Source organism: Equus quagga, chromosome 1, assembly GCF_021613505.1.
Source record: "Equus quagga isolate Etosha38 chromosome 1, UCLA_HA_Equagga_1.0, whole genome shotgun sequence".
In the NCBI taxonomy this organism is placed as follows: Eukaryota; Metazoa; Chordata; class Mammalia; order Perissodactyla; family Equidae; genus Equus; species Equus quagga.
In genome coordinates, this window is record NC_060267.1 from 49,801,472 (window position 1) to 49,814,995 (window position 13,524).

The window sequence follows — 13,524 nt, forward strand, 5'->3', positions numbered from 1 at the left end:
GGAGGGAATAGATGATTTCAGCTCACGGAACACAAGATGCTATTTAAATCAATATTACTATTATTATTATTATTATGCTTTTAAAATTAAAGATATTATTTCTTACCGTGATTACAATTTACAAAGTTTCTACTGCTACTGACTCCTGATCTTTGTTACCTGTGGGGCATGGACTGCATTTTTAGAGAAGCAGCCCTAAAGGAACCTATACATTAAGCAGAGTGTGGCCCTCAGCCATCTGACTCTGCCTGTGACAGCCCCGCCCATCTTTACTGAACCCAAACAGGAGGAAGGCTGGTGGGGTACCTGGTGGTGGTGATGCTGTGGGGGGAGGAGCCCAGAAGGGCAAGCTCAAATTTGAATGTAGGGGCCAGCGCATTGTCAGACAGTCAGTGAAGCAGCAGTGCTTGAGGCAAGCTTTCCTTGGCCTGAGTCTTTCAGGGAGGCAAGAAAGACACCCTGGATTCCACCATGGACAGGTAAAGCACTCTTCTCATGGGCAGTCACCCTGGCTTTTCTCCCAGAGCAAATCTGAGGAATGAGATTAGGGGCTATCCCTTTCTCTCCTGTCACTCTCTGACTCACAAGATCTGCTTGGTCAATATGCACACTTACTTTTCTGGATCTGTCTCATCTGTTCAGATCTTACATGCTGTCTGCTTACATGTTCAGATCTTACATCCTCTCTTTTCCATTTTCAAAAGAACTTTTATGCACCCTGTATTGACTCTTCCTGACATTGGACTGCACTTAGAACTGGTTCATGGTAATATTATTAATACATCAAATGCTTTTGAGACTCAAATCAGGAAAAGGGAACAGCAGTACTATACTATACTAAAAACAGTAGTGGTAAGTGCAATCATAATTTTGTAAATATTCAATTACAAAAGCACTTGCAGATGAACTTTCCTAGGGAGACTGTACTGAAAAATTTAGTTACATAGTAAGGAAATTATTTTTTAATGCCAATATTCAAAATTAATTGCTTGAAAGTCACTATGATTGTGTCTATTATAAGGAGAAAAATTCAGTCAAGCAAGTTATTTAATGTTATAGGTCCAATTGTTAGGCAGTTCATGGCATTTTTACTATTTACTTAGTCTTTCAATTTCTTCATACTTGGCTTAACTTACTTTTTAAAGGTATATTCTGTAAGATTTTCATAATGTCTTCACATGCAGTTTATAACAATGAAGTTATTATGACAGAACTTATTCTATTCCTACTTTTATGATTATACAAATGCATGAGAATCATACCTAATCTATATACTTTATCTCGATTTAATTCTTTTACAAAGAATTTACACTCTAGAGTTAAGATTTCTAACAGTAGATTAAGTTTTCTTCAGAAAACTTTCTTGAGGGCAAAAATGTCAAATGTCTGCTCAGTTCACAACGAGATTTTGAAAACTAACCTAAGGCATGTCAGAGGTAAAGGGTTCAGGGGAGATATTTGTATATAATGAAATGCAAAGCAAAGGTAAAATCAGTATTTGAAATTCAGAGAAAGACAAAAAAGGAGAAAAGATGAAATTGCAACAGGAGAAAAAGGGAAATATATAATCATCATTAAGAAAAATAATATCTGCAGAGCGCATTAGTGACAGCACGCACACAGCAGGAGAGGACTTCGTCACTTTTATTTTTAACCCATTTGTCTCTGGTCTGCCTTGCTGGGGATGCAGCAGTGTTCTGCCTCAGGGAGCACAGCTGTCCAGAGCAGCTGTCAACCTGCAGGCCTGAAAAACTGCCTCTGCGAAGCCCTTTGTACCCAGAAGAGAAACCAAGAGAACAGGTACTGGAAACAGGCTCCTAGCTAGAGCTGAAGGAAGCGATGGATCGAGAAAGTTAATTAACAGGTCACAATCATGCAATTCGCTTCACTGTGGTAACCTCTGACAGAAACAGGAAAGGACAACTGCATTTTCATGCAGGGCAGGAGGTCAAGTCCGTCTGAATCTCTTTACCTATGTCACTTCCTTTTCTATCCTCCCAGAACACTTTTTCTTCGGTAACAGATTCTCACCACACGGCCCGCAGTGCCTGATGCAGTCCCTCCTGTCCCCAACCTTCTTATCCATACAGCCCAGGAGGGTAGGTTAAGTGTAAAAGGAATTGACCGGTAAGAGATGGTGCTTGGTCTGTTTAAAACTCACTGGGTCCCAAGGAGAAAATTTTTTTCTTTCTCTTTAGTATTTATTAAGCACTTATTAAGTATTCAATTTATATGTGTTAAGGATTATTGTATGCTAATTACGTAACAATAGTAATAGTAATGATGGTGGTGCTACGGTGATTACATAGGAAATTATTGTCATTCAAAATAAAGCCAATTATTATTAGATCCTTGCTAGCATCCATTCCAGATTCCTGCCAAATATACACTTTTAATTCTAAAATATGATTGAATCGTTTTTATATTGCTTGTTATACACATGTGTATACTGGTGATAAGTCTAGTTCTCTGCCTTAGGATTTAAAGTGTATTCCAATAAGCGTCATGGGTGTGAAGCAGGACATTTAAAATGAGACAGCTATAAAAAACTCGTGTCCTTGCTTATCTACTTGCTAAAGTTGACATTTGGGTACCTAACTTTTAAATTCAGGATCTGTCACATGTATCGCATGTTAAAATGTCAATTCTCAAAATACATGCACACGAAGTCTGGTGCATGAATGTTCGTAGAAGCTTTATTCACACTAGCCGCAAAGTGGAAACAACCCAAACGTCCATCAACAGGTGAATCGCTAAATGAAATGTACTATATATCCGTGCAATAGAATATTGCTTTGCAGTAGAGAGGAACAAACTCGTGATATATGTAACAGCACAGCTGAAGTTCAAAGCCATTATGCTAAGTGAAAGTCAGACACAAAGGAAGAGATGATGTATGATTCATAGGAAATTCTAGAAAGTGAACAGTAACTTATAGCTGCAGAAAGCAGATGAGCGGTTGCCTGGGGGAGAGAGGATGCATTGACTGAAAAGGCGGATGAGGGAATTTGGGGGGCGGGGTACCCCAAGAATGTTCTATATCCTGATTGTGGTAACAGTTTGGGGTGTTTACATCTGCCAGTATTCATAGAATTGTACATTTAAAATGTACATTTAAATTGTACATTTTAAATATGTAAATTATACCTCAATGTAAAAAAAAAAAAAAGGTGAAAAAAGTTTCAATTCTCTTGCCAGCAAACCGTATTCAAATCCTTGGCTAGGTCTTTACGTTTACAAGTTCTTTGCACTTCTGCCCGGTGCCATTAGGTGGCAGCATTATCTCCGCAAATTGGATAAATACATTTGTGGGAAAGACTCAGGACAAAACTATTAGTGCTTTCATATCAACCACACTCTATAGCTTGTGTGATGTTCACAACGGTAAAAAACTTGATTGGTAGAGAGTATTTCCACAAATTCAATTTGATTTGGTGCTTATGATAGGGAAGACACTGTGCGGGGAGCCAGGAAACAAAGAGGAAGAGCAACCAGTGCCCGCGTGTGCACAACACAGCGTAATATTTAGATCATGGTGAGAGCCGAGTCAAAAAAAGCAGCAGGGTACCAAACTACGTATGAAATCTGTATAATCAAAATCATGTAAATATACACCTATAAAAAGACCGGAATGAAAAACAAGATTTTTAACAGTAATCATCATTGGACACTATGTCTAATTATCACTGGACACTGAGATTCTAAATTTTAAAATTCTTCAATATTTTAAAATTTAAAACTTTCTACTTTTTTGTAGTACTTAAGTTGACAACAGTCAAGCATTGCTCTTAGACTTTGAAAACGAAAACATTACTCATAAGGTGACACTTTCTACCTCAAAATGCAGAAAGTCTAGTTGGGGAACAGAGATGTCAGCAATCAGTTGTAACAGAGGACAGCTACCCCTTTGACAGGGATAAGCGGGACCAATGAGAACAATGGGAAACTACAGGAGGGTTTTTGTTGCTGTTATTGCTCGATTTTTGCCTAGAAGTTTGGGGATAGTGGTAGCGAGAAAGGTGTTACTAGAAGAGTTGAAACTGTGGTCAGGCTTTGAAGGATGTGTGGGGTTTGCCCAGTGGAAAAACTTATAGCGAACCATTCAGTGAGAGGACGTGTGGCAGCAAGGTGGCTGGGAAGAAAAAGCCGAAGGAAAGGAGTGGCGGGGTGAGTATCTGCTGCAGAGGGACCCGAATTGGTGGGAAAGGGAGGGAAAAAGCACCAGGAAACGAGGCTAGAAATGTAGATTGATGTCCAAATGTAAAAACTGGCCTAAATATCATATTAAGGAGTTTGAAGTTCATCCTGTGGGCAGAAGAGACTCGTTAGGGGTTTTTCAGCATGGAAATGACACGGTCCACCTGGGTTTCTGTGAGATCCCTCTGGTGCAGCACGGAGAATGTTATTTTGGAGGGAATGGAAGCAGAGAGCCTGGTGAAGAGGCCAGGACAACAGCTAACGTGAAGGAAGATAAGGGCTTGGACTGAAGCAGGGAACAGAGGAAATAGAGCAGGTGCAAATTCAAGAAATGTTTGGAGGCTTAAATCAATAAATTTACATCATTAATTAAATATGAAGAATGAAGAAGGAGAAGAATCAAAATGGTCTGAAGCTTTTAGCCTGGTTACCTGAGATGGGAAAGTCAGGAGGACGGGCAGGCCAGTCAGGACAGAAGGCACTTTAGGAATCCTCTTTTGACCATGTTGAGTTTGAAGTACACATTGGACATGTGGGTAGAGATTGGCGGGGAAACCTGGAAACATAATTATGGGACTGAGGAACAAGTTTGTAATTCCGAGTTACCAGCACGGAGAAGACAGCCACGGGAGGAGACTGTCCTGTGAGCTCGAATGGCTTTGGGGTTTCTCTATCTCTCCACTGATCTTAAATATAAGCATAAAAAGAGGTTTATAAGAGATTCCAAGCTCAGTAGGTCTCAGGCATCCAGCAAAGGAAACCAGAGCATTCTCTCTGGTTTGGCCCAAGTTAATTACAGAATAAAAAAGACAACAGCTGGAGGAAAGCCAGCAGTGACCAGAGAATGATCTGTGCTCCTTCATTTTTCTCCCTCCTCTCATCCACAGCCTCCTGATGAAGCAGAGGAAGTTTCTTTACCATTTCAAAAATGTCCGCTGGGCTAAGGGCCGCCACGAGACCTACCTGTGCTATGTGGTGAAGCGGCGGGACAGTGCCACCTCCTTTTCACTGGACTTTGGTCACCTTCGAAACAAGGTATCACTAACATTTGCTTCCCAGGCAGTGAAAAGCTGAACTGGGGGCGCTTTCGAGTCACCTGCTGATGGTATCACTTTTAGCCTGTTTCGCATTTATGTTTCCACTAGAGTCCTCAAATCCGTTTTTTTTCTTTTTTGCATGTCCATGCAACCATAATAGATATGCACCAAAGGATGTCATTTAATATCCTCCCCAATCGTGCTGGGCACATTAATGCCATATCTTGCTTCAAGGCCAAGAATAACTGCCCCCAAACTTTCCTCTCCTTTCCCCAGCATCCGATTTGCCTTTGAGATTAAGGGAGAAATCAAAGGGAGGAGCCTTTTGACTTGGAGGAACATTGTCTGCTCATTCAAGCTAAATTTTAAATGCAAAAAACAGGCTTTTGAATTTTTGAAAATTAAGGAAGAAAAATTCAGGAAAAATTAATAATGATTCAATTCTATTTTCCAAATGATTTCTATTCCCTGTTGCTCACATAGATCTTAGGCCAGTGAATAAATTCAGCATGGCGTGCCCCAGAAAACTCAGGGAAGCTTCAAATCATTAATTAATGAAATCAATCTCTCAGCGTCCAGAAGATCAGAGAATTACATTTCCAAGAGACTTCTTCACCAAAATCCAGATGGGTTTACAGAAGCTTCTGCCAATGAACATTCCCCCGCTCATAACATGCGGCGACATCTGGTCTTGGAGGCCCAGGGAAGAATCCACGAGTGAATGACGTTGTCTGACTCATTGCTTACTGCTTATTTTACTATTCAGTTTTCTTTGCCTCCATTTGCATTGTACAAATGATCTTGCTGCAATTGTTTTACATACTAATCTCTTTCCTATTTGGCGATATGATACATCCTAACTATAGAAGGCTTTGCTGTCACCAACCCTTTACTTCCCTGTCATTTAATCCTCAGAATGCCAGCCTATTTTCCTGATAAGAAATTAGAAGATCCCAGAGTTGGATAACTTGTCTAAGTCACATGAGTGGTGATGCCAGGAAATGGAACCTAGGTCTTCAGGTTCCAGGACTCATGACTTTTCTGCAATACTAAGTGGACTTGCTACATCTCCCTATTGTGGTTATTACAGTTACGGGGATCATACAAGGAGCAGACACCTTATTTACCTGCTCTTAGCCCACACCAGCCTCTCTTAGCCTCTTACCATGCCCACTCTGTCCGCCTCACCATATTCCAGTCCTCCCAACCACAAATTTTCCTCCCTCCACCTAGTGGTCCAGTGTATTTCCACCATGTTACATCAACAGCCGCTGCCAAGCCATTTTACTTCAATTCAAAGGGGCAAAAGGTAACTTCACAGGCACAAATTAAATCTCTACTGAGATAGCGTGATGCTTCTTCAGCCACACAACAGATTTCATCCTCCCCATTCCACAGAAAATCCATAGCCTTTCTCCTCTCTGAAAGGCCAAGGGTGCAAAGGGTTTGGGCTCACCACTTACCACTGTGCTCTTTCGGGCAGTTGCTTAACCTCTCTGAAACATGAGGAGAAAACCGCAGACACTCCAAAAAAGAGCACTGTGGGAGGGAGATGAATTAATGGCTGTAAAGCTACCAGCACCACAATAAAGATCAGTAAACAGCAGCTGAGCCCTCTGCTCTCTCCCCAGTCCGGGTGCCACGTGGAATTGCTCTTCCTGCGCTACATCTCCGACTGGGACCTGGACCCTGGCCGGTGCTACCGCGTCACCTGGTTCACCTCTTGGAGCCCCTGCTACGACTGCGCCCGACACGTGGCCGACTTTCTAAGAGGGTACCCCAACCTCAGCCTGAGGATCTTCGCCGCGCGCCTCTACTTCTGCGAGGACCGTAAGGCTGAGCCCGAGGGGCTGCGGCGGCTCCACCGCGCTGGGGTCCAAATCGCAATCATGACCTTCAAAGGTGAGCAGGGGACCCTTTTCTGCGCAGGCTCAGTGCAGCAGCTCTCATTCTGGACTGCAATTCAGATGGAAAAGAGTCAGGGAGGAAATTAAGGGGATAGAATGGTACGAGGGTTCTAGCTCACCCCTGGAGCCAAAAATTATCAACCAGAATTGGAGGAAAAGAATTAATGGCTTGGACACGAGGGTTTGGGGGAAACGAGAATTTAAAAGGGCCTGGGGTTTTCTTTCTTTCCTCTTGATCTGGGATCTGACTTATCTTTTACCCCTCCCCCCTCCTTTTTTAAAGATTATTTTTATTGCTGGAATACTTTTGTGGAAAATCGTGAAAGAACTTTCAAAGCTTGGGAGGGGCTGCATGAAAATTCGGTCCGACTATCCAGACAGCTTCGACGCATCCTTTTGGTAAGAATGCTTCTCATTCTTCCTCTCTCCAAAGTCATCTTTTCCTCGAGTTGCTTATATTTTCTTTTCTTATATTTCTTACGTTTTTGTATATTTGTGTGTGTGTGTGTATTTATCACTCTCTCCTTATTTTTCCTCTGATGAAAGCCTTATTTTCTCTGTCTTTTTTGTTGTCATTTTTCTTACAGTTGAGTTTACTCTTCTGCTCTTTCACAATTCAGAGCCCTCTGCTATGATTCCTTTCCCTTCCCCTGTCTTTCTTTCGTTTGTCGGCTTTCTGTTCGACTTCCTCAGGATTGTGTTTCCCTCTTGGTAGAATTCTTCCTCTCCTCTTCCCTCTCCTTCCCAACTTACTTTTTTCCAAAATGTTACACAGTCATCCACTCAGTTTATTTCTCTCCTTCTCTACAGCCCCTATATGAGGTGGATGACTTACGAGATGCATTTCGCACTTTGGGACTTTGACACCAACCTCCAAGAATGTCACATACAATGAAGTATCTCTGAAGATAGTGAATGAAAGAACATCCCTTCAAGAACGCTGTTTTTCTTCAACTCTCACTTTCTTAGAGTTTAGAGAAAAAATATTCATATATATGGCTTTATAATATATATATATATGTATCTCTTGAAAATAGAGGGGGAACACAGGCCCACCAGGATGATGCTGCAACCAACTGGGGCTGTTTTAATGCAACGACGCCCCCTACCGTGAAACGCTAGAACTGCAGGGCTTGGGAGCACTTAAAGTGTCAGATGTTCCATGACTTTTAGGCAGGGAGAAAGCAGAAGGTAAATCCTTAAAAGCATGATGAGAGGGTCAAGTGTTTTTATAATCACTATCTTTTATTATTTGCTTTATTCTGAGTTTTCAATGGTATTAGTGATAGATTTTTCTATTCTTTTCCTTTGGGATTCACTTATGATCTATAGAACCTCCTAATGAGAGAATCTGGGTGATTGTAACCCCAAACCCTCTCTTCAAAGCATTAATATCCAAGCATGTGCTGTATGTTTTCATTGTCTGAGGCATGTTTTTATGTTTGTACGTAAGAGGGTTTTTTCTTGGTATAGAATGTGCATGGTCACCTTCAGGCTATTTCATAACAAAGGATCTTAAAATGAATATGCGGATGTTCTAAAAGTGAGTTGATGCCTCAAGTAATAAGTCTGGAAACACAGATCCTTTTAACGAAGTCCATAGTTTAGAAACCACAACCACAAATTTTGCATATAATTAGTGAACGTTTGGAAGGGAGTTGCTTGAATTTTGAGAAGAGAAAAATCTATTGGTTTTTTTTTAAGATTGGCATCTGAGCTAACAACTATTGCCAATCTTCTTTTTATTTTTTCTGCTTTTTCTCCCCAAAACCCCCAGTTCAAATTTGGATATTCGAGTTGTGGGTCCTTCTAGTTGTGGCATGTGGGACGCCGCCTCAACGTGGCCTGATGAGTGGTGCCATGTCCATGCCCAGGATCCAAACCAGCAAAACCCTGGGCTGCTGTAGCAGAGCGCGTGAACTTAACCACTCGGCCACGGGGTTGGCCCCGAGAAAAATCTATTCTTTCCAATGGATCTTTTAACCCTAGTAATGCCAACCAGGTAAAGATCTTCTACTTTTTGTATGTATGTGGTGCTTCTCTCGAAATGTTCACTGTATAAGAGAATGTGACAAAATATTTGGGAGGGAAGGATTGACAGAGTATTGCAAGGAGATAGCATTTTATCCAACAAAATATAGGGAGCCAACATGGCAGAGAGTGCCTATTAGTCCCAGCAGTCCTCCTTGATTGCAACCCTTGCAATGCAGGTAAACAATCCACAGAAAAAGTTGAATACATAATTGTATTGTTTTAGTCTTACTGTACATAAGTTTTTGAAAGAGTTAAATGTTAAAAATCCTTACTTCATGTATTCATTCATATTTTATATTATGCTATATAGTGTCTAATATTTTTATTGTCATAATTTCCTTTTCTGATATGTTAGATGGATTCCTGATGTCTCATAAAGTTATGCCTTTAGCAATGATTCTAATAGCAAAGTATATAATTGTAACATAGGCTAACATTGTAATAACATTGCTATGAAACCCTTCTCTTGACTTTCAGTAAATTTTTCAAACATCAAATTTGATTCTGGCTCGTTTCAATCAACTGAAAAAATGATTTGTGAGTTTTGGAGATAAAATGCCAAGTAAAATAATTCCAAAAGTGATTTACGAAAAGTCAAATTAAAAAGTCAGTATGATGGAATAGACTTGAGAGTCCCCAAATCAGCCCATACACCTATGTTCAGCTGATTTCTGACAAGGATGCCAGATCCATTCAATGGGAGAAAAAATAGTCTTTTCAACAAATGGTACTGGGATGACAGGATATCCACAAGCAAAATAATGAATTTTGGCCTTTGCCACATACCATTTACAAAAAGTAACTCAAAATTTATCAAATACCTGCATGTAAGAACTAAAATTATAGGGGCTGGCCTGGTTGTACAGCAGCTAAGTTCACACGTTCCGCTTCAGCAGCCTGGGGTTCACCAGTTTGGATCTCGGGTGTGGACCTACTCACTACTTGTCAAGCCATGCTGTGGCAGGCGTCCCACATGTAAAGTAGAGGAAGATGGGCATGGATGTTAGCTCAGGGCCAGTCTTCCTCAGCAAAAAAGAGGAGGATTGGTGGCAGATAGTAGCTCAGAGCTAATTTTCCTCAAAAAAATAAATTTTTAAAAAAAGAACTGAAACTATAAAACCCGTAGAAGGAAACAGAGGTGGAAGTCTTCATGACCTTGGACATGACAACAGTCTCTTAAATATGACACCAAAAGCACAAGCAACAACAGCAACAAAAAAAAGAAAACTTCATCAAAATTAGAAAATTTTGTGCATCAAAGGACAGTAATAAGAAGGTAAAAAGACAACTCACAGAATGGGAGAAAATGTTTACAGGTATATCTGATAAGAGTCTATTATCTAGAATATATAAAGAACTCTTCCAACTCATAACAAAAAGTAATCTAATTTAAAAATGACCAAAAGACTTGAATAGACGTTCCTCCGAGGAAGATTTACAGATGGCTGATAAGCATATGAAAAGATGCTCAACATCCTTGGTCATTAGGGAAATGAAAATCAAGAACAGAATGAGATACCACTCATACCTACTAGGATGGCTATAAACAACCACCACAAAATACAGTAATAATGATTGTTGGTAAAGATGTGGAGAAATTGGAACCTTCCTATACCGGCTGGTGGAAATGTAAAATTGAGCAGCTGCTATGAAAAACAATTTGGTGGTTCTTCAAAAGTTAGATATAGAATTATTGTATGACCCATCAATTCCATTTCTAAGTATATATCCAATAGAATTAAAAACATATTCAAGAGGGGGCTGGCCCGGTAGCATAGTTGTTAAGTTTGCATGCTCGGCTTCAGCGGCCTGGGGTTTGCTGGTTTGGATCCCGGGCATGGACCTGAGTACTGCTGTATCAAGCCATGCTGTGGCAGATGTCCCACATACAAAGTAGAGGAAGATGGACACAGACGTTAGCTCAGGGCCAATCTTCCTTTAAAAAAGAAATTGTTCAAGGGGCCTAGATGTTAAGTTTGGTATGCTTTGCTTCAGCAGCCCCAGGGCATGGACCTATACCACTCGTTGGTGGCTGTGCTATGGTGGTGACCCACATACAAAATAGAGGAAGATTGGCATAGATGTTAGCTCAGGGCAGATCTTTCTCAGCAAAAAAGTAAAATAAAATAAATGAAAATAAAAATAAATTAAAAAAATAAATACAGGGCCCTGTCCAGTGGTACAGCAGTTTAGTTCACACATTCCACTTTGGCAGCCCAGGGTTCACCAGTTCGGATCCCATGAGCAGACCTACGCACTGCTTATCAAGCCATCCTGTGGCAGGCATCCCACATATGAAGTAGAGGAAGATGGGCACAGATGTTAGCTCAGGGCCAGTCTGCCTCAGCAAAAAGAGGAGGGTTGGCAGCAGATGTTAGCTCAGGGCTGATCTTCCTCAAAAATAAATAAATAAGTAAATACATGTTCAAGCAAAAGCTTAAACATGAACATTCATAGCAGCATTATTCATAATAGCCAAAAAGTGGAAACACTCAAATATCCATCAACTGATGAATGGATATACAAATGTGATATATCCATACGATGGCACTTATTCAGTCATAAGAAGGAATGAAGTGCTGATACATGCTACAACACGGATGAACCTTGAAAACATTGTGCTAAGTGAAAGAAACCAGACATAAAACATGACATATTGTATGATTCCATTTACATGATATGCTCAAAATAGGTAAATACGTAAAGACAAAAAGATCAGTCCTTACCAGGGGCTAGAGGGAGAAGAGAATGGGGAATAGTTACATAATGGGTATGGAGTTTCTTTTTGGAGTGATGAAAATGTTCTAGAATTCAAGTGGTAATGGTTGCAAAACGCTGTGAATGTACTAAAAACCAATGAACTGGATACTTAAAATGGTTAAAATTCACATAAACATGAATTTTATCATAATTTTTTTAAAGTAAATATGTCTTTGGAGTCAGGCGAAGCTGAATCTGACTTCTGATTCCATGCAACAGTGGGCAAGGTATTTAACCTCTGTAAAGGCTTAATTTCTCATCTGTCAAATGCCTATGATAATGTTAACTTTTCGTATGTTTTTGGTGTTAAGTTGGAAGATAACACAAAGCTGGTTCTATTTTAGTGAACAAAATTGCTATCCTCTCTGCTTGCAAGACAGAAACCTAGAAATCACCCCTGACATCACCCTCCGCCTCCATATCCAGTCCTGTAAGCTTCATATGCTACACATCTCGTGAATTTACTTACTTTTCTTTATCTCCTCTACCAGGACCTGAGAAAGAAAACAAGAAAAACAAAAGCAGCCCTTGAGAGTTGAAGGCTGCCCTGACATTCGGCCAGGCCATAGTATTTTCCTGTTGGACGTAAACGATCTCATAGAACACTGACCTCAGACAAGATTACTCTGAGACTGTGACAAAATGATAGAAAGCAAAGCTCCTTTATAAGTTGTGTAAGCTACCCACAAAATACCAAATGCCCTCTTTCTAGGCTAAAGTGAGTGACTGCTACTTCTTTACCAATTACAGCTTTATCCTTGTTCTAGTCAGCCCTCCCTAAAGATTTATTGACATATCCAGTCATAGAATTGATGCCACTCCCTCACAATATCCAATCTAAAGCAATTCTCCATTTTCTTAGACCCCCTGCCTCGCCCCCATCATCAAACCAAAGCTCACATTCTATAATTGAATTTAGAGCCATGAAATGTCTCAGTAAGAGAAATACCTTCTTATGGAGACACTTCATAGCTTGTGGTTCCCCACGATGTGGGTTCTCCCTCACTGCAAGAGTACAAATCCAGAGGCTGGCCCCGTGGCCGAGTGGATAGGTTCGCGTGCTCTGCTTCAGTGGCCCAGAGTTTCACCTGTTCGAATCCTGGGCACGGACATGGCACCACTCATCTAAGCCACGCTGAGGTGGCGTCCCACATGCCACAACTAGCAGGACCCACAACTAGAAATACACAACTATGTACTGGGGGGCTTTGGGAGAAAAAGGAAAAATAAAATCTTAAAAAAAAAAAAAGAGTACAAATCCAACTTGTTCAACTACAGGTTTGTTCTTCGCGGTCCTTGGCTGGAGGCCATTGACACACCTTAGTTGGAACTATCAACATCTCTTACTTAGTCTAGTGTAATAGTTTCTGTGTTCACTAACTCTTATTACATTACACTAAGAATTATTCTGTGGTGGTGATAATGATCGTTGTTTTTAGGAAAATTACATGAGAAATAAATGCTGAATCTATTAATCATCATTTGTTCTTCCTAATATTTACTGATCAACTCCTAGGCACATAGCATTGTGACCAACATGAGAGATATATTTTTTAAAAAAAGAGCACAGGGTCTGTGTTCAAGAAGCT

At 40.5% G+C, this 13,524-nt stretch overlaps 1 protein-coding gene across 1 annotated transcript; it reads left to right on the plus strand.

Annotated features, from left to right (window-relative positions):
• The first annotated feature begins 2,505 nt into the window (after positions 1-2,505).
• AICDA (activation induced cytidine deaminase) lies at positions 2,506-8,005 on the plus strand. Its single transcript, XM_046668004.1, has 5 exons — positions 2,506-2,509; positions 5,039-5,232; positions 6,866-7,136; positions 7,425-7,540; positions 7,952-8,005. Exons 1-5 carry the CDS (start codon positions 2,506-2,508, stop codon positions 8,003-8,005), a joined length of 639 nt encoding a protein of 212 aa, XP_046523960.1.
• The last annotated feature ends 5,519 nt before the right edge of the window (positions 8,006-13,524 follow it).